The following is a 26,193-nucleotide window of genomic DNA, read 5'->3' as shown; positions in this document are numbered from 1 at the left end:
CCCTCCCCGGCAAGCGCCCGGGGCTCGCGCGCGGGGGCGTCACGGGCCGCGCCGCCTCCGGCCCCGTTCGCGCTCCGCTCCCAGCCCCTTCCCCGTTCCGCTCCCGCCATCCCGCCCCCCGCCCCAAAACGCCTGGCCGCCGCCGTGCGCACGCGCGGCCGCGCCCGCCGCTCTTCCCGCCGTGCACGCGCGCCCCTCCTCTCTCCCCTCCCGGCGTGGGCGGTGCGCGCGCGGTCGCGCGCCTCCGGCGGGGCGGGGGCGGTGCCGCGCGCGCAGCAGCCTCAGGGCCGGCGGCGGGAGCGGCGGCCCCGGTGCGAGGCCTCGTTCCCCCCGTCCGCAGCCCCGCTGTCCCCGCTCCGCGCTCCCCCGGCCGAGCCTCCCCACGCCCCTCCCGCTCGCCGCCTCCCCTCTTGGCCGTGAGCCGAGCCCGGCGCGCGGTACCCGCGACGCCGCTGCTCTCCAGGTGAGGGAGCGGGGGAAGGAGAGAGCGAGCGAGGAGCGCTCGCTCCCCCTCCCTCCTCAGCGCCTCCCCGCCGCCGAACCCCGCCGCTCCCTGCTTCGCTTCTCGGGCGCAGCCAAACAGCCCCTTCCCAAGATGGGCTGCACGCTGAGCGCCGAGGACAAGGCGGCGGTGGAGAGGAGCAAGATGATCGACAGGAACCTGCGGGAGGACGGCGAGAAGGCGGCCAGGGAAGTCAAGCTGCTCCTCTTAGGTAAGGGATGCCGTGAGGGGAGGCTCCTCTGGAGGCAGCCGCTCCCCGAAGCTCCCTCGCCTACCGAGGGGTATAGTTTTATAGGAACCCTCCGGGCTGGGCGGGGGGCGGTGCTACCCTCGGACCCCGGGGTACGTGCTCGGGGCCCCTCAGGAGTTTTGGGGTCGCGAGAGGCGCAGCAGCCTCTTGGAGCAGGTGGGCGCCTCGGCTGCGGGAAGGATCAGAGGCAGCGCCCCGGGAAGCGGCACGGCGTGGGCTGCCCGGGCCCTGACTTCCATAGGAAAGGGATAACGCCTGAAACTTTTGACCTGGATTCTCTTCCTCTGTTGAAAGGAAGGAAGCGTTATGTTGGGGGGATATTTACTCTTAATGTTTCTTGTAGACCCGAGAAACTCCTAAACTGTTGCTACGAGGGTAAAGTATAGAAGAGTGTCAAAAGAACAAAAGGCAAAACACCATTTAACTTTTGGGTGTTTTTCTTTTTTATATATGTATATATATTTAATTTTGTGGAACTTGGTTGTGTTTCTGGGGTTTTACAACGGGAAATACCAGCTCGATGGAGCTACTGCATGTGTAATCTAATGATTTATAGCGTTCCATCGTGTGTTCTTCAGTTTTGCTCACAAGTACTTAAAGCTTGCCTTTTTGTGTGTTTTAAGATATCCTTGTGTGCAAAGATAAGGCTATTTTAAAAATTACAAGAAAAAAGGAAGTGAGAGTTTTAATTAGAATGCATTTGTTCAGGACTAAAACTACTGTCGGTTGGGGACAGCTGAATGCTGCAAGATTTGCATTGAATTAACATTGTAGGAAGTTTTGCAGTGTATTCTGTATAACAAAAGCAGACTGGATCTAATAGCGAGTTAAAATAGCTGTTGAGTTGCAGCTTCCCTCTCAGGTGATGTTTCAAGCAAACTTTTTAAATGATGCACAATATCTCACTCCCCTCGGCATTGATTTTGCTGTCCTGTGGTGCTCTATTCACTACGAACATAGTGGACCGCTGAATAACTTTCCGTCGCTGAATTCTAAGATGGCTCCAGAAAGGGACAAAAGACTGAGCAAATTTATCTACAATAAGATGGAGAAATGAAAGAAACCTAGAATGGGAAAAACAAAGATCCTAAAATGATTTTCTAGATTTAAAATTGAACTTGTGAGATAAGCCAGAAACAAAAGCTGGAATTGTTCTCCAGGAAATGGAAGTGGAAGCCTGTTGGTGGAAACCTAAATCTGTTAGGTTTTGGGCTGGTACTGTGCCTAGTCCTGAGCACCTTTGGAATCCTCAGCTTGTTGTACGGAAAGGTTTTCCTGTATGTGATACTAGCAATACTGCAGATGTTGCTGCCTTTTAAAAAGTGGCAAGGTAACACTTTGTGTCATCTGGCAAGGCATTTGAAATTAATTTTCAGTTTTTTTGCTGTTCTGTGTGGAACTTGTGGTGCCTGTAGTTTGGTGCTTGTTTTCCTATTTTTCATCATAATTCTTGGATACAGATGACGTCTGTTTAAAGATGCTTTAAACTTAAGAATGGATTTTGCCACTATTTTAATGCTCTTACGTACTAATACCTATGTTATGAGCTTAAATTTTATAAGTTCTGTTTCTAAGGCTGGAAAGCCTTTCTGCTGGGCTCTCAGAGATGTGAGAACATGGAACAAATGGTAAAGTACATGTGGGTTCTCAGGGTGTTCTGAGCAGCAGCTCTCTTGGGCTAGCATTTCCATCTCCCCTGCTAGAAAGAGGTGTGAAGGCTGGCAGCCTGGTTTCTCCTGGGACCAGTGCTGGGATGATTGTTTAAACAATGATTGCCTAAATGTTTAGTGAACTCTGGATGGGATTTTGTGCATACACCCATGGATGCACATATGTATTTCACATGTTTTGGAATGAGTTTTTTCCCTTCCTCTTCCTTACAAGTCTGTCACGTGCCTTGAATGTGATGTGAATGCTTTTTCTGGTGGCAAAATATTTAAAAGTTTTTCTACTAGAGTCGCTTTCTTCTCACCACTCACTTTCCCAATTGCTTGTTCAGCCCACACGTCATAGTTTATCATCTACTTGGTTGTACTCCTACATCTATTTGTGGGTTTGTTCTGCCAAAAAGATAGTGAAATAAAAGGAAAAGTAACAGTTGTGGTCTGCTGCCAGGAAAATGCAATGTGCGAGTGGCATCTGAAACACCTTGTTTATGTAGGAAAAGCTCATGTAGCTGTTATTATTATAATTGACCCATTAAATTGGATTTATTCCAGCATATGCAAAAAATTTATTTTTGCATGGTGATTAGAGAATCCTCCTGAAGTTTGAGCTAGAATGCTCAATTGAGGGAAGATGTGTTCATAAAATAAATTGATTTCTAGACTGGAAATTTAATGTATTCCATCATATGCTTTTCTATTTTTTTTCCTGAAACAGGAAATTGCAGGGATTTAATTGAGAGAGATGTCACATTGCTGTACCTGAACCCTCACTGTGAACAATATCACTGGTCCATGTTAGATTTATATTTTGTTGTCCTGTCTGTAGGAATAAGCAGATATATTTAATATGCACAAAATACCATTGAACTGCATTGTCTTAAGTTTTTTTGGTCATACTTGTGAATTGGTTCATCACTTCATAAAATTTTGAATGCAAGTATTAGGAATAAAAATACTGGATTCTAAACATTATCCATGTATAGCTATTTTAACCTTGTAATTCCATGCACTTCAGTGTGCTATCCCGACAGCAGGAGAGTCTTTCCTGGAAAATTTCTGAGAACCATCATTCTTAGAAGTAAGCTGAATTTGATCTTGTATTTGGTAAGCCAGATGGAAAATGCTTGTTTATATATGGGATTTGATGATTTTATCTTTTAAAACCATTACATAAACAAGCTTATTTACTTTAATGCTATTTTCAATCAATGTGTAATTTAAGTTTCATGAGAACTGAACAAAAAAATATAAGTGCAATATAGTATATTGGCCAACACTAAAAGTTCAACATACAAAAGTATATACTTTTTGTTAAGCAGTTTTTTTGTGGCAAGTTGACAGTTCCTAAACTTCTGTGTCCTAATTGAAGTAATATTTTCTTTCCTTGTACTTTCTATTTTTTTTTAATAGATAAACACAGATACTTAGTGTAAGATTTTTGAAAAGCAGTTTATATTTTTGCTGTCTTCCAGGCAGAGAAAGTAGTAGATCCAAATTTTTTTTTTCTTCCATGGTTCCTCATCTTAACTTTTAATATTCAACAAATAAAAATTCTGGTGATGCTTGCAGAATGAATGTAACTCTTATGTTGGGAGGTGGTGATTCTGAGTGACCAGTCTGTGGGCTGCATTAATAGACATGTGATCCCAGTCAGGTGTGCGTCCCCAAGCACATTTCTGTTGAATTAGCTAGAGCACATAAGACTGAATTTATGCCAACTGCAGGAGAACAGGCAGTACCTCATTTAGCAGAATTCCTTCTGGTATGAGGTTAAACTCATCAGGTTTTATGAATACATTCAAATTGGCACCATGAGTTTATAGGATTAGCACTTTATCTTTCGAATTACCACATCCTTCACCTAGCATGGCAAGTTTGGTGTTAAGGTTCTTTGTATCTTGGATGAAAAAGGCAATAGATGTGTCCTAATCATTCTTTAGGAGCAGGTCCTGGGATCCAGGAAGTCACAGGCTGTGTGTTTGACAGCTGTCATTGTGTGTCTCCTTTCTGGATAATCACAGTTCAATGGATACCTTCATCCTCATGACTAGCAGAGCCACTTTTCTGTTCCTGAATAGATCCTTGTGATTCATGCTGGAATGTGTGCATGTCATGTTCTTAAAGATAAGTGACATTTAGCAGGCAGTGCTGCATTTAATCTTTTCCATTGCAGCTTCCTGTTCCTTAAGATGGTAACCAGAACAATTCTATTTAATTGTTTTTCTAGTTCTTCACATCTCAGGTATCTTTTTCTGTCTGCTTTTCTTTTGTTCCAGACCTGCATCTTTCTGTCTGCTCAGCCAAACTGACTCCTGCTGCATACTCCTCTTTTCAGCAGCATCATCCTCACAGTGCTTGGCAGTACCTGGCTTCTTCCAGACCCTGTTGCACATTGAACTGAACAAATACATTTATGCTGCTTGTACCGTTACTTCTCTTGCCTTTCCTCCAGAATATTCTTTTTCTCCACACTTGCAGACAAAGACTTCAGAAGTCTGAACTTAAGAGAGCTCTCAAAAAAGCCTTTTTCTCACAAACAAGTATTGCGCATTTCAGAGTTGTTGACCTTATTTTCATAAATTATGCCAGCCTAGTCTAAAACATTTCTAACAAACTATTTCCTGTCATGCCTTCAGAGACAACTATCTACAGATGCTTACGAAGTTTGCCTCTTATTTAAAAGCTGATTTCTGATACCTGAAAGAAGTGTTTAATGTTTGGGTTTGGTTTGTTGCTGTTGGTCTTGTCTGTGTTAGTGTGAACACCCCTGCCCCTCCATTCCTGCCTGACTCCTTAGATTTAGGAGGAGTTCTGAACTAGGAGCTCTCTTGCATTTTAATATGGTACAGTTGGACTGTGCCAATCGGGATGTTACTTATGTGGAGTGACTCGATTCTCATAGTGTAATAATCCCCCTTGCTTTTGTGAGAGGAGACTCAGGGATGTGCAGTAAGCGTACCCATTTAGTTATGGTTGTGTTTGTACTACTGCAGTGTGAGTTCTTTTATGCTTGTCTTTTATGCTTGTCTCCATCTATTTGAATGCTGGTGTAAAAGTTCACAACATCATAGTATCAGTCTTTAATGTATGTACAGACTTCAATACAAATTATCCTCAGTGATTTCAGGTCTTCTGTTGCATTATTATATTTCTTCTTTTTGAAAATTGCTTTATAAAATCACTACTTATGATTATATCATTTTTAGTTCTTTAGCATTCTTAAGACAAAATTTACTTCAGTACCTATTGTTTTAGAAAGGGTTAAAGGGAAACTATGCATTATGTGCTATCTTGTGATACCAGTAGCAGTGACTTTGCTTTATAAAATCTTGATTAAAAAGTCTAGTTATGTATACATAAAAATTAGTTGTATTGTAATAGGTATTAAGGACTTTTTAATATTTTAATAGTTTAAAAACTTTTTAAGCTTGAGAAATGTTTTTTTTTCCCTCAATTTTTCATTCAAAAACAGTGTAAAGCTGCTGCTGTGTTCTTTCTGAATTAGAGGCTCTTGTAAGGTACTTTTTGATAAGCTTTCCACTCCCAGCAGCAGTGGTACCTCAAGTGGTACCACTTATAAATTTTGTAATAAACTATGATGTAATTAGTGTCGTCTTACAATAAACTGTGCTGCAGAAAAAAGTATCATCATTGTCATATATATGGCACTTTATTCTGTCCTATGGATTATATTACTGAAGTTGTTGTGGATTTCAGCTAGCCTCCTTTTGTGAAGTTATTTTTAACTCACATCAGAACTCGACTTTACAGTGCAGCTCCCTGCATAGTTGTGTTGGCACAACTTGAACTTGGGGCTTTGTGCTATAGTTAGGCTGTAGTGATTTATATACTCATATTGCCAGAGTGGGTAGTTCTTTTGCTGCCACATTTTACCCTTTTGTTGTTTTGGTCCTCTGAGAAGGAATAAGTGAGTAGCCAGCATATCCTAAAGTCTGGCTAAATAATTTGAAACCAAGCCATGAGTCTGGCTCAGAGGGCATAATCTGAAGTCAGTTTTGCTGTCTAGCTGATGGATGTCTGCAGTGTTTCCTGTAACATGCTATCTGGCAAATGTTGTGGTACAACAAATCTGGATATAGAAAATAGGTATTTAAGATGTTCTGTTAAGTGTGAGGTTGTTTGTTTTTTGTTCTTTTTTTGCCATGGAAACAGTGAAATAAAGATCTTAACTGACTCGATAATTAGCTATTAAAAGTTTGTAGTTTTTTCCCAAGACATGTATAGGAGAACCTGTATTAATAAAAACTTCCAATTCTGAGTCTTAGTCATCGTCCAGCTTTTACCTAGGTTTGCTGTTCTATTTATTCCCCTTGTTTGCTCAGTGCCCTACTGTTACCTCAGGCTTTGTGGAAATTACACAATTATTCTGTAAATGGAACTCGGGTGGCTTTACCTGAGAGATTCTGTATCCACAGAGTATTGAAGTTGGAAAGGTATATAGAGTGATTGGAAAAATCAGAACTTCAGATTTTTCTCACTCAAACTTTTCACTCTTAGAAGTCAAGTTTCTTTTAGTGGCTTAACTTAATAACATTTCTGAGTGGAAGGATAACTGAGATTTGGAAATTAGGCTGTTAGGACAAAAATAAACTGGTTTTGCTGGGATGCTTGTGTACCAGCACTGTATGCTTCTGCAAGAAGAGATTTGAACTCTTCTTAATGCTAAGTAGTTTCTTCTCCTTGAGCATTAAGTAGGAACAGACAAGACAAAAGATTTCTTAGCAAGGATGGGAATTAAAGGAGCGATTTTGTAGACTAATTACTCATATTTGCAACTACTTGTAGTCCTTTTACAGTACAGGTGTAAGAAGTATTAGAGTTAGGGATGTGGAAGATACTTCCCCTCATCATGGCTTTGCCCTTGGGGTTTGCAAAGCTGAGGAGCCAGCTTCAAGGTCTCTGGAGTTATCTATAGCTTAAAGTTTATAGGCCTCAATATCACCTTGAGTCACAGATACCCACCTGCCTCAGTCCTTGATTTGAAAGTGTGGTACCTGTTGAGGTTAGTTTTTTACTTTGTTTCATTTTGGTTCAATTGCTGACTCTCCCTTCCTTTGAAACATTATTCTTTTTTTTAAGTTACTTTTGGTATAATTCTTTCTGGATCTCAGCTGATGGGGCTAATTGACATAAAGCAGTTAAGAACCAATTCTTTTAATAAGAGACTTATTATGTGATAAGCAAGTAAATTCTTGTTAAATATGTGATAAGCAAGTAAATTGATTTTCTGGCTTTGGTAATTGCAGGGTCATTGAAGCTTTAAATAAGACCCCCTCTGGTATGTTTAGGTAACAACTTGATAATCAAGTTGGTGTGTTGACTTATGAGTGTATGCTTACTTGGGTACCTGGTGTTTATGTTTTTTATGTTTACATGTAATCTTCAATATTGTGTGTCCCTATAAAACTGATACTGAAATTAGAAAATTGTTTTTGTGAAGCAACTTATTTAAAGGAATCAACACCATTCATATATACTGTGCTTCAACTTCTGAAATAGACTGAACCTCATTAGTTTTTCAAATATTCTAATTAGAAATGTAGTGTTGCCTTTGTACTGAGTAATATACCTAGCAAAGATACCTGATAAAAATATTTAGTGAAATATAACAAAATCTGGGCATCCAGAATGGACGGGAAGTCTTTACAGTCATTTCTCTAAGCAGATTGTTTTTATAGAAGTAATTGATGTACTGTAATGGAAATTCTTGTTGAAACTGTGAAGTGGGTTTATAATTAATAGTCTTGAATTTAATATGACCTGTTTCTTGAATTGAAAGGACTAGTGCAATCAAATGGCTCCCTGTAATCCCATCTTCCTTTTGCAAAGTTGATAAAATGATTTTTTGCATACAACTTTGGGTTTTTTACGTGGACAAAGCTGTTGTAGTTGTTTGCATCATGCTACAAGTTTTTTATTGGTTGCTGTTGTAAGGACATTCCAAATCTCTGGGGTTTTTAATAGTTTCCAATAAAACTAAAGAGCTTCTTGCCTACTTTCTAAATCTGTATTGGAATGCTAGAAATAAGCCCTGGATGTTGTCTTACAAGCAGCAGAGCTGTTCTAGAAGCTCTGTCTTGCTAAAAAGGAAAGTGCTCTTGCAGCATCTGGCTGAATAGCTTTGCCCTGTCCCTGTCACTTTTAAATGATTAATTCAGGGTTTTTTTGCTGGTTGAGTAGTCAGACTGGCTGTCCTGATTAGACTTAGCTTGCTGCTAGAGTGGTCAATTCAACTGGTATTTCATAATGGTCTGATGAGGACCTGACTAAAAGCATAATGAGGAGCAGAGCTGTTGCTGGATCCAGATGGAGTGCTGGGAATGCAGAGTAGCAGGTAGAGGGGAAAATGGATGCAGAATAGGATGCTTTCAATTTCTGTATTTCTGTGTCACAGTTCACTGTAGAATTGGATTAGGAATAATGTGAAATTTGCTGGACCTGCAAGGTCCACATGGTAGACATGTTAAACTCTATTCAAAATCAATTTTTTTAAGACTTCTTTGCTAAAATAGCAGACAGAGACAGCCCATGTTAAGGAATGTGCTGATTGCCAGTTAGAGGTAGGAGTTTCTTTTCATTCCAAATCCAGGGAGCATCAGATCTGTGCTTCTTCATGCTCTTCTGTTTTTTAGGTTGTAGGCTTGACTAGGAAGAATCCTCTTCTACCCAGCACTTCTTGGTGAAGAATGCAAGATGGTAGTGGGCAAGAAGTACAACTGCCTGCCCAGTGTCCAAACAGTAGAGAAGAGAATGGAGGCAACAGTAAAGTTGTAGTAATATTAAAATAGAATACACTGTGAATGCAGTGTTGGAATGCAATTTTAAAACTTGCTATTACTGGAGATATGGGTCTTGCAATAAACAAATTGGGAGTAAACCAGACAGTTGTTTCTGAGTATTTATAGATTTTATTTAAAGAAATGTTCTTTTGAATCTTGTTGATTTCATGTCTGGTAGTAATGTTTTATACAGTGCTGGACAGAAAATAAACTGTGAAGTCTCATTGAAGTGCGGGCTGTATTCTTGATGCATTAAATATCTCTTGAAGCATTTTGAAAGTGGATTTCTCAGCTGTATGCAGATCCTTAATAAATCTGGTGAACTCTTGGCAAAACCATTATATTCTTTCTAAAGCATATAAATGCTTAAACATAAAGCTCTTAAATAATTGACATGGATCCCTTCTAATATGCTTTAGGGCTGCAGTGTTAGCTAGTAAAAGCTGTCATCTAATTCCTAGATGAGGGTCTATTTATATTATTTTCTCTATCTGCTGTTCAGGAACATAGCAGCGTTTGGGGTTAGGTTAGATCAGCCTTTGATTACACACTTGTTTGAAGCCTAACACCTATTTATGTAGGTGTCTGTCTTACTCCTTGTTTCTGGGATTATTGAGCGTCTTGGAGGGGGTTGAAACTTTTATGTATTTCAAAGCTGTCTCATTTTAATATGAGACTGGTTAAATACAAATTCTGTTTAAATAACAACACAACCCCAAAAAAGCTGTATTTTTTCAAGTACTGTTCACTCTAATTCAGGGCAGTTTTGTGTGCAAAATGAATGTGCTTGTAACAAAAAATAAAGTGGACTATGCTCATGAATTTTCATTCTTGCTTCAAATACAAATAGGAGTTATGAAAATCTTTGTATTTGAAAGAAATTGTTCACTGATATCTAGGATCTTTTTACATTTTAATATCTGTCACTTAAGGTCCGTCCAAGTTGTGGTGGAGTTGGTGACATTGATGTGAATTTTGGTCAACTATCAATATGCTTATTCTCCTAATTTTTGTAGATCTTAGTCCTTGAGCTACAGGATTAAAAACTCTTAAGTTAGGTGTGGGTAAATACTGAAAATTTATATGAACTGAAGTGTATTGCCTTGTTTCTACAGTAATGGGACAGCTTTTAGCATGTTCCCTGGTATGAACTTTGACAGTAGCCATTTATCACATCTGCAACAAGTGCCTTGGTGTTATGTAACAAGTCAGGCTTTGAATAAAATCAGTTGAGATTTGTGTGAGAGATCTTTTTCCTGTTTTCCTAGAAATGCACACACAGTTTTCTGATTGTCCCAACTCTTCAGTGTTACATAGGTATATGAGGTAGCTGGGACAGTAGGTTCTGTCAAAATTATAGATAGAGCAACAGTAGTGTTGTTTTGAATTGGAAGTGGGGCCTGCAATGAAAATATGTTGTTTTTCGAAGTTGTTTTGGTGTATCTCTCTGCCAGAACAACCTCCATAAAGTATGCCTTTGTTGCAGAGCAGAATTTTTTTATAAAGCATTTTTGGTTGTGATTAATGCTGGTAAGTTTGCTCTGGTATCTCTGAACCTGCCATCTTTGCATACCATCTTTGCACCTTTGTATTTATAGCATGGTGCACTGTAAAAGGCCATGAAGGCCAACCACACTGTGGAGAGCAATGTCAAGGCACTGTGGTTTTTTGGAAGGTTTATTAGATACATATTTGAAAGATTGGATGAGGCATGCTGTACTCTGTTGACAGAAATTGATGGTAACTCTCTTGATAGACATTGTAAGAGTGTAAAGGACTTGGTTTATTCTGTTGGAGCAGTCAGCATTTATCTCCTAGTTTGGGCTCACATACAACAAGCACTGAAACTCATGTTCAAGAAGGTCTTTAATCATATTCTTTCATACCATGATTTTAAATTATGTAGTAATTGTTTCTGAGCATACTACTTTGTATGGAAGAAGGAAGCCACTTGATTTTTTTAAGTAGCAAATTTTAATCTTACTTCAGTTTTATAGACCAGATAGTTATTTGCTATATTGAAGTTCCATTCAAAAGCCTAACATTTTTTTTTGCTTTGAATTTTGAAGAGATTTCCAAGTATTTTAGATGACATTAGTGTGGATGCTGGCCTCTGATACATTTAAGTAGCCAACTGCTGATCTTATCAAGCTGTGTCAGTATTGGCATCTTAGATAAACCTGAAACCACACATGTTTTGCTGCTGGTGATGTGCCATGTAGTTGTCAGGCCGCAAGCATGATTACTGAGTGATTTTCATCTCCAAAGATGCATTAGCACCTGTATTTAATTTCTGGCATAAGTGAGAGGTTTATTTCCAAGCCTTTGATTCTCAGCTTGTCGTAGTCCTGCTGGGTTTGGCATGTCACATGAAGGAAGCTACGCCTCTGTCTTAATTGAAGGAAAAAGCACAATGGCACTGTCCCTGTCGAAGGCAGTGGTCTTTCAGAGATCTCCTGTACATTCTCAACAGATACACCTTTTTAAAGTAGCTTCAATCCCAAGGTACCACATTTCCTTTTGAATGTTTTACAAAGTTTCTGAAATATGACACTTGGCATTGTACTGGTGCTCTCCTTTAGAGTGAGATGACTCCCTAGTACAGTTATAAGTGATGCACATAATGATAAAAGGGTTCCTACTAAGTAGCAGTAGCAGAAGCTAGTAATTTAAAACACCTGAGGAATATAGAAATGTGTTTGGAGAGCTAGGTAGAATTGGTATTCAAAAGCTTCATGGATTTAATTTTGTATGGTACATAAAATTGCACATAATTTCTGCTAGATGTCTGCTTATCACATGATTGAGTTCTAAGCAAAAAGAACACTTCATCACACTTTGTCATAAAAAGATACGAAGCACTAATTGAAGCTTGCAAGTAGCTCAAAACTCAATTCATACTTCTAAAGAAGTGAATAGAACTTACCTTAAGGTTTGCAAAATGGAGTCTGTGCCCTCCTTGTTTCACCATAAGATTTATTTTTAGAATTCATTTGGTTCCAGAGGTTATATTAAATGTAAGCCCATATTTTCTCCTTACTGTTTCAATATTAAACTAATTAACACTGTCTTTATCACTTGCCTTTGTGTTTGCTCTAGTAACAGTCTAAATACCAATTTAAGAAACTCAGATTAGTCTATTAGATATCTAACTTGAATAAACATACAGGATGCTACCACGAGATTCTACTTGATTGGTTCTTGAGATGACATTTTATCTTAACAGTTTTCTTAAATTGTGTTTTATGTATAATAGATTGACTATTTTATTGTATACAGTTGATTTCAAACATCTAATACGAGCAATACTGAAGACCTAGGAAAGAAATGATTAGTTGTAATTAATTTTTGATTTCTTAGGGAATTTATAAAAGTGACAGTGGCACATGGGTGTAAATGATTTTGCTTCTGTAGGACTAAGCATGCAACTGCTGAAACCTTGAGAATTATCTCAGTTTTTTTATCTGAGTCGGTGCCATAATTTTAGAATCTGTCAGTTCTCTGGTTTAAATCAGTGACGTAATCTGTGATTCACACTATTACTACATGACTAATTTACTGAAATATTTTCTGCCAGATACTAATCATACAGATTCTTAATTCATTGAAAGATTCCTGGCACATTCAAATTCCAGTAGCTGTGGAAATTCCAAGACTAATGCCACCTTAGAAGTAATGAGTAATATCTCCCTTTGGTTGACTGTATGAAAACAGTTGGGAAGGGGAAAAGGGACATAAACTGCAAGGCTTACCAGCTGCCCCAGAATAAGAAGAATACCAGATGGTGGTAGAGAACTGTTACTGTTGGGAGACTTCAAAAAGGGGGAGTGGACAAAATAAGAAAATTCAGGCAGAGCAGTATGGGTTTTGGAGAATTTTTCTTTTGGTGTTCAACCTGTCCAGAGTGTGTTGCAGCAAAGTTTCTACTGTGGGTTACTTGTACTACCATTGATGTATTTTGAGTATAGTAACACTGATTGGCAGCTTGGATTCTAATTTAAATCTCATGTCTGATGATGTGTCATGAAGTGATAAATTTAAGAGATTATACTTCCAAGCTACAAAGCCACGTGATTTTGTCAGAGATTCCTGACCTCATAGCAGAAAGAGTAGAAATCACTGGGTACTTAGCTTGTCCTGTGACCAGTGGGAGCTAAGAAACAGGCACAATTCAACTTGTGCTTTCTGCTGTGAAGTTCAAGTGTCTGACAGAATTGGATAGGAAAGTTGTGGGGAGAGAACTTTACAGGACCTGAATCCAAAAATTTACAAGTCTGTGTATTTTATTTTAAATTTCATGTGTGTCGTTATGCTTGAGTCAGTCTGGTCTAAGTGTCCTATTCTACAGGCTGAAAAGCTGGCAGACATCTGTTGAAAGTTTTAAATTAATTACTCTTGTCCATATTTGAGCTCTCTTCTGGTAACATACAAGGCTGTATACATTTTGTGAATTCTCTTCCTTTGTCTGACTTATTTGGTGTTATTTCAAAGCCAGCCCAATTTTTTTTTTGTTTAGTTTTTATCTAATGCTTAAGTTATTTTAATTTAGTCTGCATTTTTTTCTATGTTAGTATTACGAGGAGTATATTTATTCTATTAGAAATAGTTGTACTTGAGAGCTAATTTTGTCCAAAGAGGGATACTGTGAACTTGAAGTTTGCCTTGCTTTTTACCTTGCTATTTGATTGGTTTCTTCAGTGACCAGTTAGCAAATGTGTCACTAGTTAGAAATGTTACTGTTAAGATCTCAGCCTTTCCTTGTGGTACACGGGTGCATAAAACATTTGTTCCAGAAATTAGTAGTTCTGGAATGCTTCCTATGTAGGCAGTGTGTGGGATAATAAGTCATGAGACATTCTAAGTAGTATAAAGTAACATTTTTGCTTACCTGTTAATTTTAACCAAATTATTAAATGTTTCAATTCATTTTAAACACAGATTTGCTCCATTTGGAAAGAATACTCAATTTAAGATGATGTTTACTACAATTTCATAGTAATGAGCCATAGGGTGATAAAATCATTTAGGTCGGAAAAGAACCTTAAGATCAAGTCCAACTCAGTCTTTATAAATGTTTTTAAATTTCTTTTTGGAATTGACCAATTCACAGCTTGGAGACTCATATATTGTTTTAGCTGTTTCTTAAATTTATTTGAGCTCTGCTTGTCTTACTTGGTTCCTACAAGGGGAAGATTCATTGAGACTGATCTGTTAAATGGTTTTTTTGATTGTTTGGGTTTTTTTTTAAACAGGAAGATGCTTTTGATGTTTCCAAAGTAAAGAGCTGGCCTTGAAAGAAAAATCATAATATGAGCTTAGTCCCTCTTCTTTAGCTGAGTGTCAGCTTCCCCGTGCTGCGGGTGGTGCAGTAGGGTTGGTCACAGCCTGGGTTTATGTGCTGGCTCTGAATTCATGGAGTGCTGTCAGAATTCATGCTGCACCCAGGCAAATACTGCTCTGGATAGCATGGTACTGGCTGGGAAATAATAACACCTGAAGGTAGAGCCTGAGTATTAAACTTTGATACAAGAGACCCTTCAGATTATAGTAGAATCTATGGGGATAATGTGAAATTTTGCTATTTGAGTTGGATTTACTTTGCTCCCATACATTTGCAGTCTGCATAAGGAAGCATAAGAATCTACCTGCTTTCTGGCGAGCAGGTGTAAGAAGAGTATTAGATTTAATTCAAGTTATATTCTTACTTAACAATGTGAACAAAAGTTTTAAAATTCTTTAAATTAGATTTTTGTAGATTATGTTGCCCTCTTTTTGAGGAGCACATGAAAAATGTAAAGTGTGCAAGAGGAAGAAAGGACTAATCAGTTATTAAAACTTCCATTAATGTAATGACCTAACAGTTAACTTAAATTTCCATTCAAAAGTAAACAAACAAAAAATGCCCAGTACTCTTTTAAATTCAGAAATAACATGCTGCTGTTCTTCTAGTCTAAGCAGAGCTGTCGTGTCTTTTAAATAATATTTTTGTTATAAATAAATAGTAACAGAGCCAGTAAGACTTCAAATTATTGACAGTAGTGATCTAAAATCAAGTATCATACTAAAATAGCAAGCAATAAATAGCCTCATTTACTAGATGTTTGAGGAATATTCAGTCAAGTCTGTCTAAATTTAGGTAGTGTTTGGTTATGACAGTGTAGCTAGCTCTGACATTTTATACACAGCTGTCACATGTAATATTTAATACTGCTTGCTTCTGTCTAAAACTTTCTAAACCAGAGTTAGTTCTCATTTTGCTTTATGGGCAACTTATTCATCTTGAGATAAAGGAAGGATTTTTACAAAGTATATCTGTCAGAAAACCTGGCAGAGTTCTGCATTCAGGAGTGCAAAAATAATGAATTTCTTTTCAGTATGGTACAATGAGTAAGGTGAAATTTTCCTGTCTACTTTGCAAAGATTATTACAAATGCTGCAGTCTTTTCTGTGTGCAGTTAAAGGAAAAACCCAAACCAAGCACAACCATTTCTGTTTTCCATTAAATAACATAGGGGAATGCACCTTCCAGGAACTTAGTGCTGATGTTAGGTACTCTGTAATAAATGACCTAATTATTCTTTATGTGTATTATGGGTGTTTGTGGTTATGTTACTGCGAATGCTTTTATGATAATTGTAGGCATTTGGTACATGTGAGTTCTAACACCATAGAGAAACATGCATATCAGACTCAAAAAATGGACTACAAAGTGTATGACAAATGATTAAATTTTTAAACTGTAACTAGCCCTGACACTGGCATTCTTGGTTAGTCAAATGGGATAAATTTTTAACAAAATATTTTATGAGGTTATGTAAATTAAATACTGTAGTATATTTCTTAATATCTCCAAAATTGCTGTTGAATGCAGGGAATATAACATCTTCAAATTATTTGACTAAAAATATTAGTCCAAAGCATATTGTAGTAATTTTATTAATAAAGCTAATCTTTAAACTTTTGTCACCTATTTGTGCTTAAGTGCATAATTAGCTATTTTGAGATTATTTGGTTTTTAAATGCTTCAGGTATCTAAATTAACAACTGACTTTTGTACTGGTGTCTGATTTCTGTTTATAGTAATGTACTTCCATGGCCACTCAGATTCTTAAGAACTATTGCTGCTCTATAAAGAAACTTGCAAATTTATAAAAAATTCAGTCTTTTGCTTTGACATGAGCTAAAGATGGCATTAAGCAATCTAGATTGATGCTGACAGGCCTGCTCTATTCCTCTGAGCGCAGTGTGTCCTCATGATGCCAGCACTCGTTCTGTGGTGTTGGAGGAAGAAAGGTCTAATCACATCAGTAGCAGTGCTGGGGAGAAGGTAGGGCAACCTTTAACAGCCAGTCTTAAATTGGGCTGAGCCTGTCCTGAAGTATTTGGTTTAATAAGAGGAATATCCTAAAAGGATCACTTTATAGTATTTAAGTGTAGAAGTACTCTCTTCTACAGAAATGAAATACTTAAGTTGGAAGAAACCTCTTAGAGGTCATCTAGTTTAGCCCTTGGCTCAAAGCCAGGCTAACATCAAAACAGATAAGGTTGCTCAGAGCCTTGTCCAGTTGAATCTTGAAGATCTCCAAGGCTGAGTTTCTACTTCCTCTATGGGCTGTACAGCCTCTTCATGGAACAGGTTCCCTGCACCTCCTTCCCCTGTCTCTCTGAAATTGACTGTGCTAGAGGTTCTTAATAGCCTCACATCTTTGTTGTATGGGTCTGGCAAGTTTACTTCTGCTTTAAGCTGTTTTAAGTAGGTGTTACGGAAAGGACAGAAATTTACAGATATCCAACCTTCTTCTCCCTATAACAGTCTTTCCAGGATTAAAATGCCTGGTTCCTTGTAGCTTTTTCTTGAATGTCATGTGCCCTCTAAACATCTAAGTGAGCTTCAACTGTTTTTTGTCTATCTCATTTACTGGGTGCTGAGGGGGAGAATTGTATCCAGTACTTGGATACTGCATAATGAATGCTGACTGTTGGGGATGAACAGTGTCCTTTCACTTGTCTGCCCTGTTGCCACTGCAGCAGGGAAAGCTGTTGGCCAGGGTCAACACAAACACCCACACAGCTGTGTGATAACTCTCTTCTCCCTTGGGATGAGGAAAAAAATACAAGGAAGGCAAGAAGATACATGGATCAAGATAATGATGTTTTAATAGGGGAAGCCACGGCTTGCACACACTAGCAGAGCAAAGAGCAGAATTAATTCCTTACTTCTCCCTGGGAGGCAGGTCGTGGAAAGCAGAGCCTTGGCATTCATAATGGTTGTGTGAAAAGACTCACAGAATTGTTTTGTTTGGAAAAAGCTTATAATGTCATTGTGCCCAGCCATTAACCAGCACTGCCAAGCCACCAATAAACCATGTCCCCAGGTTCCAGAGCTGGAGTTTTTTAATACCTGCAAGTATGGTGACTCCACCACTTCTTGGGCAGCCTGTTTCAATGCTTGGCAATGCTTTTGATGAAGACATTTTTTTCTACTTGCCAGTCTTAACCTCTCCTGGTGCAACCTGACACCATTTACTATTGGCCTATCACTTACTACCTGTGAGAAGAGACTGACCCCACCTGGCTAAAGCCTCCTTTAAGATAGTTGTAGAGAGTGTTGAGGTCTCCCCTGAGCCTCCTGTTCTCCCTGCTAAAAAACTCCCATTGCCTCAGCTTCTCCTTGTATGAATTATGTCCCAGACTCTTCACTATATCCACACCTCCAAAGGTTATAACAAAAAAATATTCAGACAAACACTGTAACAACAAATGACTACCCCTCTTCCTCCCTTCCCTAAGTTTTTACTGCTGAGCATGGCATCATGTGTGGAATATCCCTTTGGTTGACTGAGGTCAGCTGTCCTGGCTGTGTCCCTTCTCAAGGTCTTGTCCACACCCAGCCTACTCACTAGGGCTGGGGACATGGTGGAAAAGAGAAAATGCCTTGATGCTGTGCATGCATTTTTCAGCTATAAGAGAACCATCACTTTCTCTTACCAATGAGTGTTACCAGCACTGGTTTAGCTACAAACCTGAAGTGCAGCACCATAAGGGCTGCTGTGAAGAGAGGTAAATTTGTCCCAGACAGACCCAGTGCACAAGGCCTCACTGCTGACTCCTCAGTTTCTTGAGCCCCACAGTTTTCCTAACCCATTAGTCCCACATCTGATGCGTTGGATGTGTTATTCTGTGCCACTTGCAGGACTTCACAATTTCCTGTGTTCTGAGATTCCTCAGCTCAGTCCTCTAGCATGCTGAGGACCGTCTGAATAGCACCTCTGTTATCTAACACTGGCAACCACTTCCTGGCCTCCCAGGCTCATTTCAGCTGCAGCCTTGATGTCAGTGCATTCTGCCTTTGCTTTCAGGTCATTGGTGAGGATGCTAAACTGTGCTAGTGTAATGTTGTCTCCTGGAGACTTGCTTAAATGCCTTCCAGTTAGATTTTTGAACCACTGACACAAACCTTTAATTGTTGCTGTCTAGGCAGACTTTCAGACTTACCTTGAAGTTGGTACTTACCCAGCTTCGTACAAGGGCTGCCATGGACAGTGGCATTGCAAGCCTTACTAGAGTCAAAGTAAGTTACATCTGTTAAGTGTCCTTCACCACCAAACCCACCTGTTTCCTCATGAAAACTCAGTAAGTGCAGTTCGTACTTTGTAAACCTGTGTTGGCACTTCTCACTAACCTTTATTTTGTCCAAGATGAGGTTGACTGTCATGCGTCAGGTTCTTGCCCTTTTTTTTGGAGACAAATAAGTACAGCCTTTATCAGTGCCTTTCTGTGGTCAGAGTTTTCTTGGGTTATATTGGAGTTGGACAATGGGTCATCTCTTTGCATTAGAAATACCTGTAGACTGTGTGAAGATTGTACTCACTTCTGCAAAGCTATATTGAGAAAGGGGAACTGTGAGAGGGAGAATTCAGCACAAGTCACAGAAAAACTGGGAGTGTGCTGTCTAAAGGGATTTGACTGCAGCTGTAAGAGTTCCATATATTTTTTAGAGTAAGAAGCAGACTAAAGATGGATTGTTGAGACAGCAAAAACTGTGTCTTTTTCCCTGTCTGTTTAGAGAGATACTGTTTTTCTAAGCTTTGTATTTTAACATAGCTTTTGGCTTTGTTTTGTTGTTGTTGTTAAGCACTTAAAATGATATCAGGTTGACTGGCCAACCTCATGCCATCTGTTCTAACAAAAAGTGGGCTGACTGTTGGTTTATTCATGCAAGGGTCAAAAGATGGTTAGAAGGACTAAAGCCTTGAAGAATTTTAAGGTGTTCATTTGCAATTTTGAAAGACTATTAGTACAGTGTGAAGAATGGATTTTGGTTAGGTTTTGATTAAAAAGAGGAGTTAAGCTTTAGATCCCTTTGAAGTTCAGCAACTTATCACCTGTTCACATTAGAAACACCAGCAGACTATGTAAAGATTATGCACACTTCTGTAAAAGAAAAGACTTGTTAGAACTGAGATTTGTTCTTGAAGTGGCTTGATTTTGAAATTACCAGATGAAGGTGCATTTTTGTATTAAAAATCAGTTTGTAGCATGTTCAACATGTTGTAACCTGTTGAAGGTTTTTATATTGGTTAGGTACGTGAAGTGTAGAATCAAAATGTGTTTTCAAAGATTAATAAAAGCCTAATGGTGAATTTTCACACGTTTATTTTTCAGGAGCTGGTGAATCGGGGAAAAGCACAATTGTCAAGCAAATGAAGTAAGTGTGGTGAAATACTGTGATAGATAAATATTTTTTAATTTGAATAGAGAATTTATTTATTTTTTTCTTCCATAGGATTATCCATGAAGCTGGTTATTCAGAAGAAGAATGTAAACAGTACAAAGCTGTTGTCTACAGTAACACCATTCAGTCCATTATTGCTATCATTAGAGCAATGGGGAGGTTGAAGATAGACTTTGGTGATCCAGTCAGGGCTGTGAGTATTGAAGTACACACACAGACATACAGCTGAAATATCCACACTATTTCCCTCAGAAATCTTTGTGAGATACAGTGTTTGATAACTAAATGCCTTTGGTCCTTACACACAAGATGACCTGTGGAGCAGTCAGCACTGGGTTGATTCACAGCAACTACTTGGTTTGATACTATTTTCTTAATTCTGTCTAAATTTGGAGAACTAAACGTCTGAATCTTAAGGAATCCACAGTCATGTCTCTATTTGTATGGACTTGGGGGCTAGTAAGTAGGTAATTTAAGTTAGGCACCTTGAAAAATACAGCTTAATAAATAGGGAGGCATTTAGCTGCTTCTGCACTGTACTGCCTGCACTTCTCTATATTGCTATAGACACAGCAATGCCTGAAACATAGCCAGCCTCTAAGCTGTATCTTGTTTCGTACTGATTTCCAGTGCTGGGGTCTTTATTTTGCTTAAAGAGCAAATTATTTTGTTCATGGACCTGCTGCTGAGATCCCATTTTTTCATGATACCAATCCTGGGATTTTTCCCAAGAAATGAGACCTTTTCCTAAGCTTTTCTGTACATTTTCCATCTTATTTCATCTAATGTCCCACATGCAAATATCTGATGAGTTTATTTGCCATCCCACCTATTGGTGGTATCTCCAGTCCTAATCCTGTGGTTTAACCTATGGTGACCCTGATTACATCCACATCTGGTCAGGCAGGGAGTTGGAATATCTCTGTAAAATGCTCAGTTTCTGTTTTTTTGCTTGTCTTCTCATTACGAGACTCTATACAGTCTGTGCTGCAGTGCTGAAACTGATTCCCAGAGTTGTTGGTCTGAACAGCAGTTTAACTTGGTTCAGGATGTATGCTTTTACCTCCTCCCCACAGAAATCAGAAATCACAGTGCAGAATGCTCCCCAGTACTGGTTTGGAAGCCAAAACTTGCCGCATTGTGGCTGTCTCACAGGAAAGATGGAGGAAGGATTTTGTTGTTCATGAACATGCTGATGTTCATAAGGAATATTTTGTCATAAGTTCTTTCCATCTGTTTCAGGTGGAATTACAGTTTGGGAGGAGAGGAGGGTTTGTAAGAGTAAGAAGCAATATGTAGATTCTTCATTCTTGACAGTCTTCAAGTTTTTATTGGTTGTTTGAAAAGCATTTTATAAATGTTAGACAGTATTCATTCATTAACCTTGTGAAATGCAGTGTGTATGGTTGCCATAAGGAAGATGTTTGTAAAATTATGTATAGTGAGTCATAAAGTTGTATCTGAAGTCTAAATCTGATTATTTTATGTACGTATGTTAATTTTACCTGGTGTCTCTTCAGTTGTAAGCATAACTAGTAAAAGCTTCAATTTCTGGTTATTTGCTCTCATGTTTGCTGTAGTCTGCCCTTGAGACTGAAGTTTTCCAGAGCACTGACAGTATTTCACTGCTTGTGAGTTCAGTGTTTGTGCAGTCCTCTCTGGAGTCTGGCAGTTGATGCTGGAAAGAGGCAGATGGTAGACTTATGTTACTGAATGCGTAGTAAGAGAAAACGGAGGAGGAGTAAATTTAGGTGTTAGCAGATAAAATGACTAACTAGAAGATTTTGAGGGCCATGTTATATATGATGTCAGTTTTAAGTCATCTGAGTTTCTCGACTTCAGAGAGCCGTATAAATGATGAGGCAAACTTGTGTCAGGAAGAGTCTTAAAATAGCTGTCCATCCCTTTGTATTTAGTCAGGTCTTGGTGGTCCAAAGTCTTTTTTTTTTTTTTTTTTTTTTAGAGGAACATTGCTATGGAACACTTGCATTAGATGTTAGCAGTAGTATGTTCATACCTTAATTATTTTCAATTTTGTTTCAATTTTGTTGTCTTTAGTGGAAAAAATAGCTCAAAATTGTAACTCCTGGTGTAAACTGTTGCATTCAGATTATTTTTCTTAAAATTATGAGGTGAATTTCTGATGGTTTTGCTCTAAATGGGGTAAGGTGTCTTTGAAAATCACGTATTCTTATTTCTGTCATAAGACTAATGGTAGAGCAGAGAGTTGAATGTTCTCTTTTTTCAAGTTATTGAATCAAGGGAGCAAAAGTAACACCAGCAGGTCAGTTGTAAATCTGGTGTATCTGCCTTTGTGCTACAGGGTAGTTTTAGTAGAAGCTGTGTTTTGAGAAGCATTTAGTGAATGTGCTTCAATGGCCTGTGGACCACTTTCCGAATGTGACATTTGCACCAGTTGGAGAGATTGTGAAATTGGTTATTTTACATTACCTTATGTATAGAATCTGGTTTAAAAAATGACACCTGTAGAGGAAGTTTCCCTATTTTAGTATAACTAAAGAAAGTATCTAGCATTGATGATAATTAAAATAGGACTTGATCATTGCATACTGTCTCACTTGTGGTGTCTGCGTAGTTGCCGTTTTAGCAAAAAGAAGATGGGGACCATTTTTCATTTTAATGTTTGGCCTTTAAAGAATCTGAAATCAATTATCTTGTTCTGCCTTCCCTTTCCCCACGCCCCTGTCTGAGAGCATGTAGAGATACTTGAAAGTCAGACCATCTTAGGTATAAAATGTCATCATCTTTTGTGACAAAACTGTCAGTTTCTGAGCTGTTTCCATCATGTGTCTTAATATATTGTCCCTTCTTAAAGATTTGCTGCCTTTGTGAGTTGTAGGTCCTTCCATTTGCATCCACAAACAGTATTCAAGACCAGAACTGTCATTCAGGTTTCTTTTATGCAGGCATAGTGTTCAAATTGAAGCTCCTGAAATCTGACTATCCAACCCTTTCATCTTTACAGCTCTGGGTTTTATATGTAATTATTAGTGCAATCTGTTCAACTTTCATTATTTGTTCACAGTTTGTTCTTTGTATGTATAGTAATCAATATTTTTGTTTGACTAATGTTGTTTTAGATTTCTACCTATTCTAGCTTTCAAAAGGCACTTTCAACTATACATCAACAGCCCGTTCTTCATATGTATACCTACAAATGTGTGTATATATATATATATATTTGAATCTCTTCAAGTTTGGCTTGAGTTCACTGAATTGCAAGCCTATAATTTTCAACCTCTGAAATTCAGTATTACCCAATCCATCTGTAAACAGTTTCCCTGTTAGCTCACACAGTCTTTGATTATTTAAGTCTACAATGCACAGTATCTTTAGAACAATCACTACTTTCTGTGCTTATCCTGCAATTATTTTTTTTTCCCCACAGCTTTGTTTTGGAACAGCAAAGTGATAGATTTTTCTACAGATTTGCATATTTGTCTTCACTTACATTTTGTGAGAATAACCTTATATGTTGCCTTTTTAAATCCTCCTCTTTCTTGAAACACTTTCAGTTCACAGGTGACATGTCTGAGTCTCCCTTTTCTCCTTCCTCCTTTCCAGATTCATTGTTCTCTTTCTTTTAATTACTGGACAAACAGTACATGCTGTGGGTAGTTGTTACAAGCTGATTTTTCTGGCTGACATACCTTGGCATTGGATCATGTTCTCCTAATAACCAAGGTCAAGCAGCTACCCACAGGAGAGTACTAATGTGGATTTTGCCTGTACCCATCTGCGGTCTCTCCTTCAGTGCAGGTCTAAATATAATAGAAATACTTCAGAAAATAGAATACTAAGTTTTGTTGCTCAGTCAAAATTGGATGTTGCTGGTGAACTGGTCAAATGCTGATAAAAGGGGAATGGTGGATTTACATCCTGTACTTCATTAGCCTCACTCTCAAAGCCAATTATTATATATAGTTCTAAAATCCAGCATTTGCTCTTAAAAGTCGTGATGTTTGCTTGATATTGCATTACCAGGAGAACCTGGTCTCAGTAGAATCAAGGCAATGGATATTTGTAGCTGATTTATCTGAAAAGGTTTTTAGAAGTTTTTTTCTAATTCCTGATGTATGATTTGGGAAGAAGTCATTATTTGTCACTTTCAAAGTTGTGTAATTAAAATTAAGCACATGTAATTAAAATGAAGCATTTAATGTGTTTTCTTCAGTTGTTCAGTGTACAGCTACCCCTCTGAAGGGTCTGGTTTGTATTGTAGCCATTTTGTCCAGTATGTGGTATTTTATGAGCAAATATGGTTAGCTTTAGGTTTGAGCACAAAATATGTAACTGCTCCTGTTTATAAAAACCTCGCTCAAGTTATAAACAGACCAGAAGCTTTGTCAGCTAATGATAAATTTGATTACTAGTCTTTTTCTGTTGTTGAAAAATGAGGGGTTTAATATCTAATGCAGAACACTAAAATAAATTGTTTTCTTACACATTTTTTGTTTGGTTACATCCGCATTTACCAGGTCAAGTGATATGGATGTAGTTCTTAGGTGACAATACTTCTGTTGTATTTCTCAATATTTCTCTCTTCACCCTGTGTTTACATCCTAAAGGATGATGCTCGTCAGCTCTTTGTGTTGGCTGGAGCAGCAGAAGAAGGATTTATGACTTCAGAGCTTGCAGGAGTTATCAAGAGACTGTGGAAAGACACCGGGGTTCAAGCCTGTTTCAACAGATCTCGAGAATACCAGCTCAATGACTCTGCTGCCTAGTAAGTACAGTGTGACAGACAAGATTCTCTTTGCCTTCTAACTAGTAGCTAAAGCAGTATGAGGTGTCATGTTTTGACAAATTCTGCTCCCACGTAGATGGAAACCACAGAAGTATCTGGACAGAGATAGTGAGCTTGGGTCAAAATGCTGCAGCAAAGCTTTGAGGTTGGAAAGGAAAAGGCATAGTGTAATTATGGACTTGTCATGTTCTGACCACGTGTTTCACTCCCTTAAAGATGACAAAGATTGATTTAAGGTGCTTTAATAGGTTTTTTATTACAAAAGCATGACTAAAGCATCTATCCGAATGTGTCCAGAGAAATGTGATTACATGATTTGTATCTGTATTACCAAGGATGCTGCTTTCTTTCATAATAGAGTTTTTTCCTATTTCAACATTGCTATGTTTTCATTGTTAATTAATGGTTTCTATTGGAAATGTGTTGAGCCAAGAAACAATTAGAATGTGTCTTTTATGCTAAGGCACATAAGTAAGAAAATAAAACATTAAGGATTTAGGAAGGCAAAAATAAGATGATGTGGCAGTAAGTAATGGTAAGTCAGTCAAGGAAAAGAGTCCACTGGAGGAAATGCAAGATGGTAGAGTGGCAATAGCAGTGATATTGCCTTGTAGTGCCTTTTTTTATGATTCCGAAGTATTTTGTAGTGCTTGAAGTTGTTTCTCAGTTGTATAAACTTTTTTCCATATGGAATGCTTCATTTGGGGATTCACATACTCTCCTGTGCTAATCTTCTGTGGTCTGTTTTGTTGTTTTAGACAACTGTGACTCAAGTTTCATAAGAAAACTGTTCTTTTGGCCATATAAATGTATTTGTAAAACTGTATTGAAAGTGTTGTTAACTTCTTGCTACACAGAAAATAGAACTGCCTTCCCTATTTACTATGGGAAAAGTACAAGTAAGAGCTGTATAGTTATTTGGAAACATTGGACTTGGCCTACATTGAAAGGAGTTTGGCAGTGAAAGCATACTAATTCTAAAAAATACATGCAATTAGGAATTTTTGATAGAAAGTTAATTGTTATGTATTAGGCCCTTTCTTAGACGCATTAATTCTGGCCAAAACACTGAGTTATTTTTCATATCTGTTACCAAGTAGAGTGATTTTGGGCTTAGTTTATGGTTCAAAGTAACCTGGAGTTCAGTAGGTTGCAAAGATGAAGATGTTATGATTAGTGCCAATAACATGGATGTTTATGGAACCATGTTTGCATTTTGAAATTTCTAAACAAGAATTCTTTGTAATGGAATAAGTTGCTTAAGTTTCCTTTCATCTAGGATGAAATATCATTATGTCTCAAAAGCTTATTTCAAAAAATCTTGGAAATTTGAGTAGAATACTGTGTCTTGTGTCTCAGAGAAAACTATTTTACACAATTCAAGCACAGTGTAATGAATGGACTTAAAATTATATAATTTTTTGTAATTATTTTGTTGCTATTTTATGAATAACTGAAAGCAGTGTTTATT

General features: G+C 38.3%; 1 protein-coding gene across 2 annotated transcripts in view; it reads left to right on the top strand.

Moving 5' to 3' along the window:
* The first annotated feature begins 247 nt into the window (after positions 1–247).
* LOC119708038 (guanine nucleotide-binding protein G(i) subunit alpha-1) overlaps positions 248–26,193 on the top strand; it is a 33,622-nt gene continuing 7,676 nt past the window's right edge. For both annotated transcript variants that reach the window (XM_038153840.1, XM_038153839.1), the window contains exons 1-4: positions 248–713; positions 19,885–19,927; positions 20,006–20,147; positions 24,544–24,701. In XM_038153840.1, coding sequence (XP_038009768.1) covers positions 596–713; positions 19,885–19,927; positions 20,006–20,147; positions 24,544–24,701 — 461 coding nt within the window. In that variant the 5' untranslated portion in view covers positions 248–595. The remainder of the gene's footprint in view (positions 714–19,884; positions 19,928–20,005; positions 20,148–24,543; positions 24,702–26,193) is intronic.

This window comes from Motacilla alba, chromosome 1A (genome assembly GCF_015832195.1).
Source record: "Motacilla alba alba isolate MOTALB_02 chromosome 1A, Motacilla_alba_V1.0_pri, whole genome shotgun sequence".
NCBI lineage: Eukaryota > Metazoa > Chordata > Aves > Passeriformes > Motacillidae > Motacilla > Motacilla alba.
This window is presented reverse-complemented; position numbering and strand designations above follow the sequence as displayed.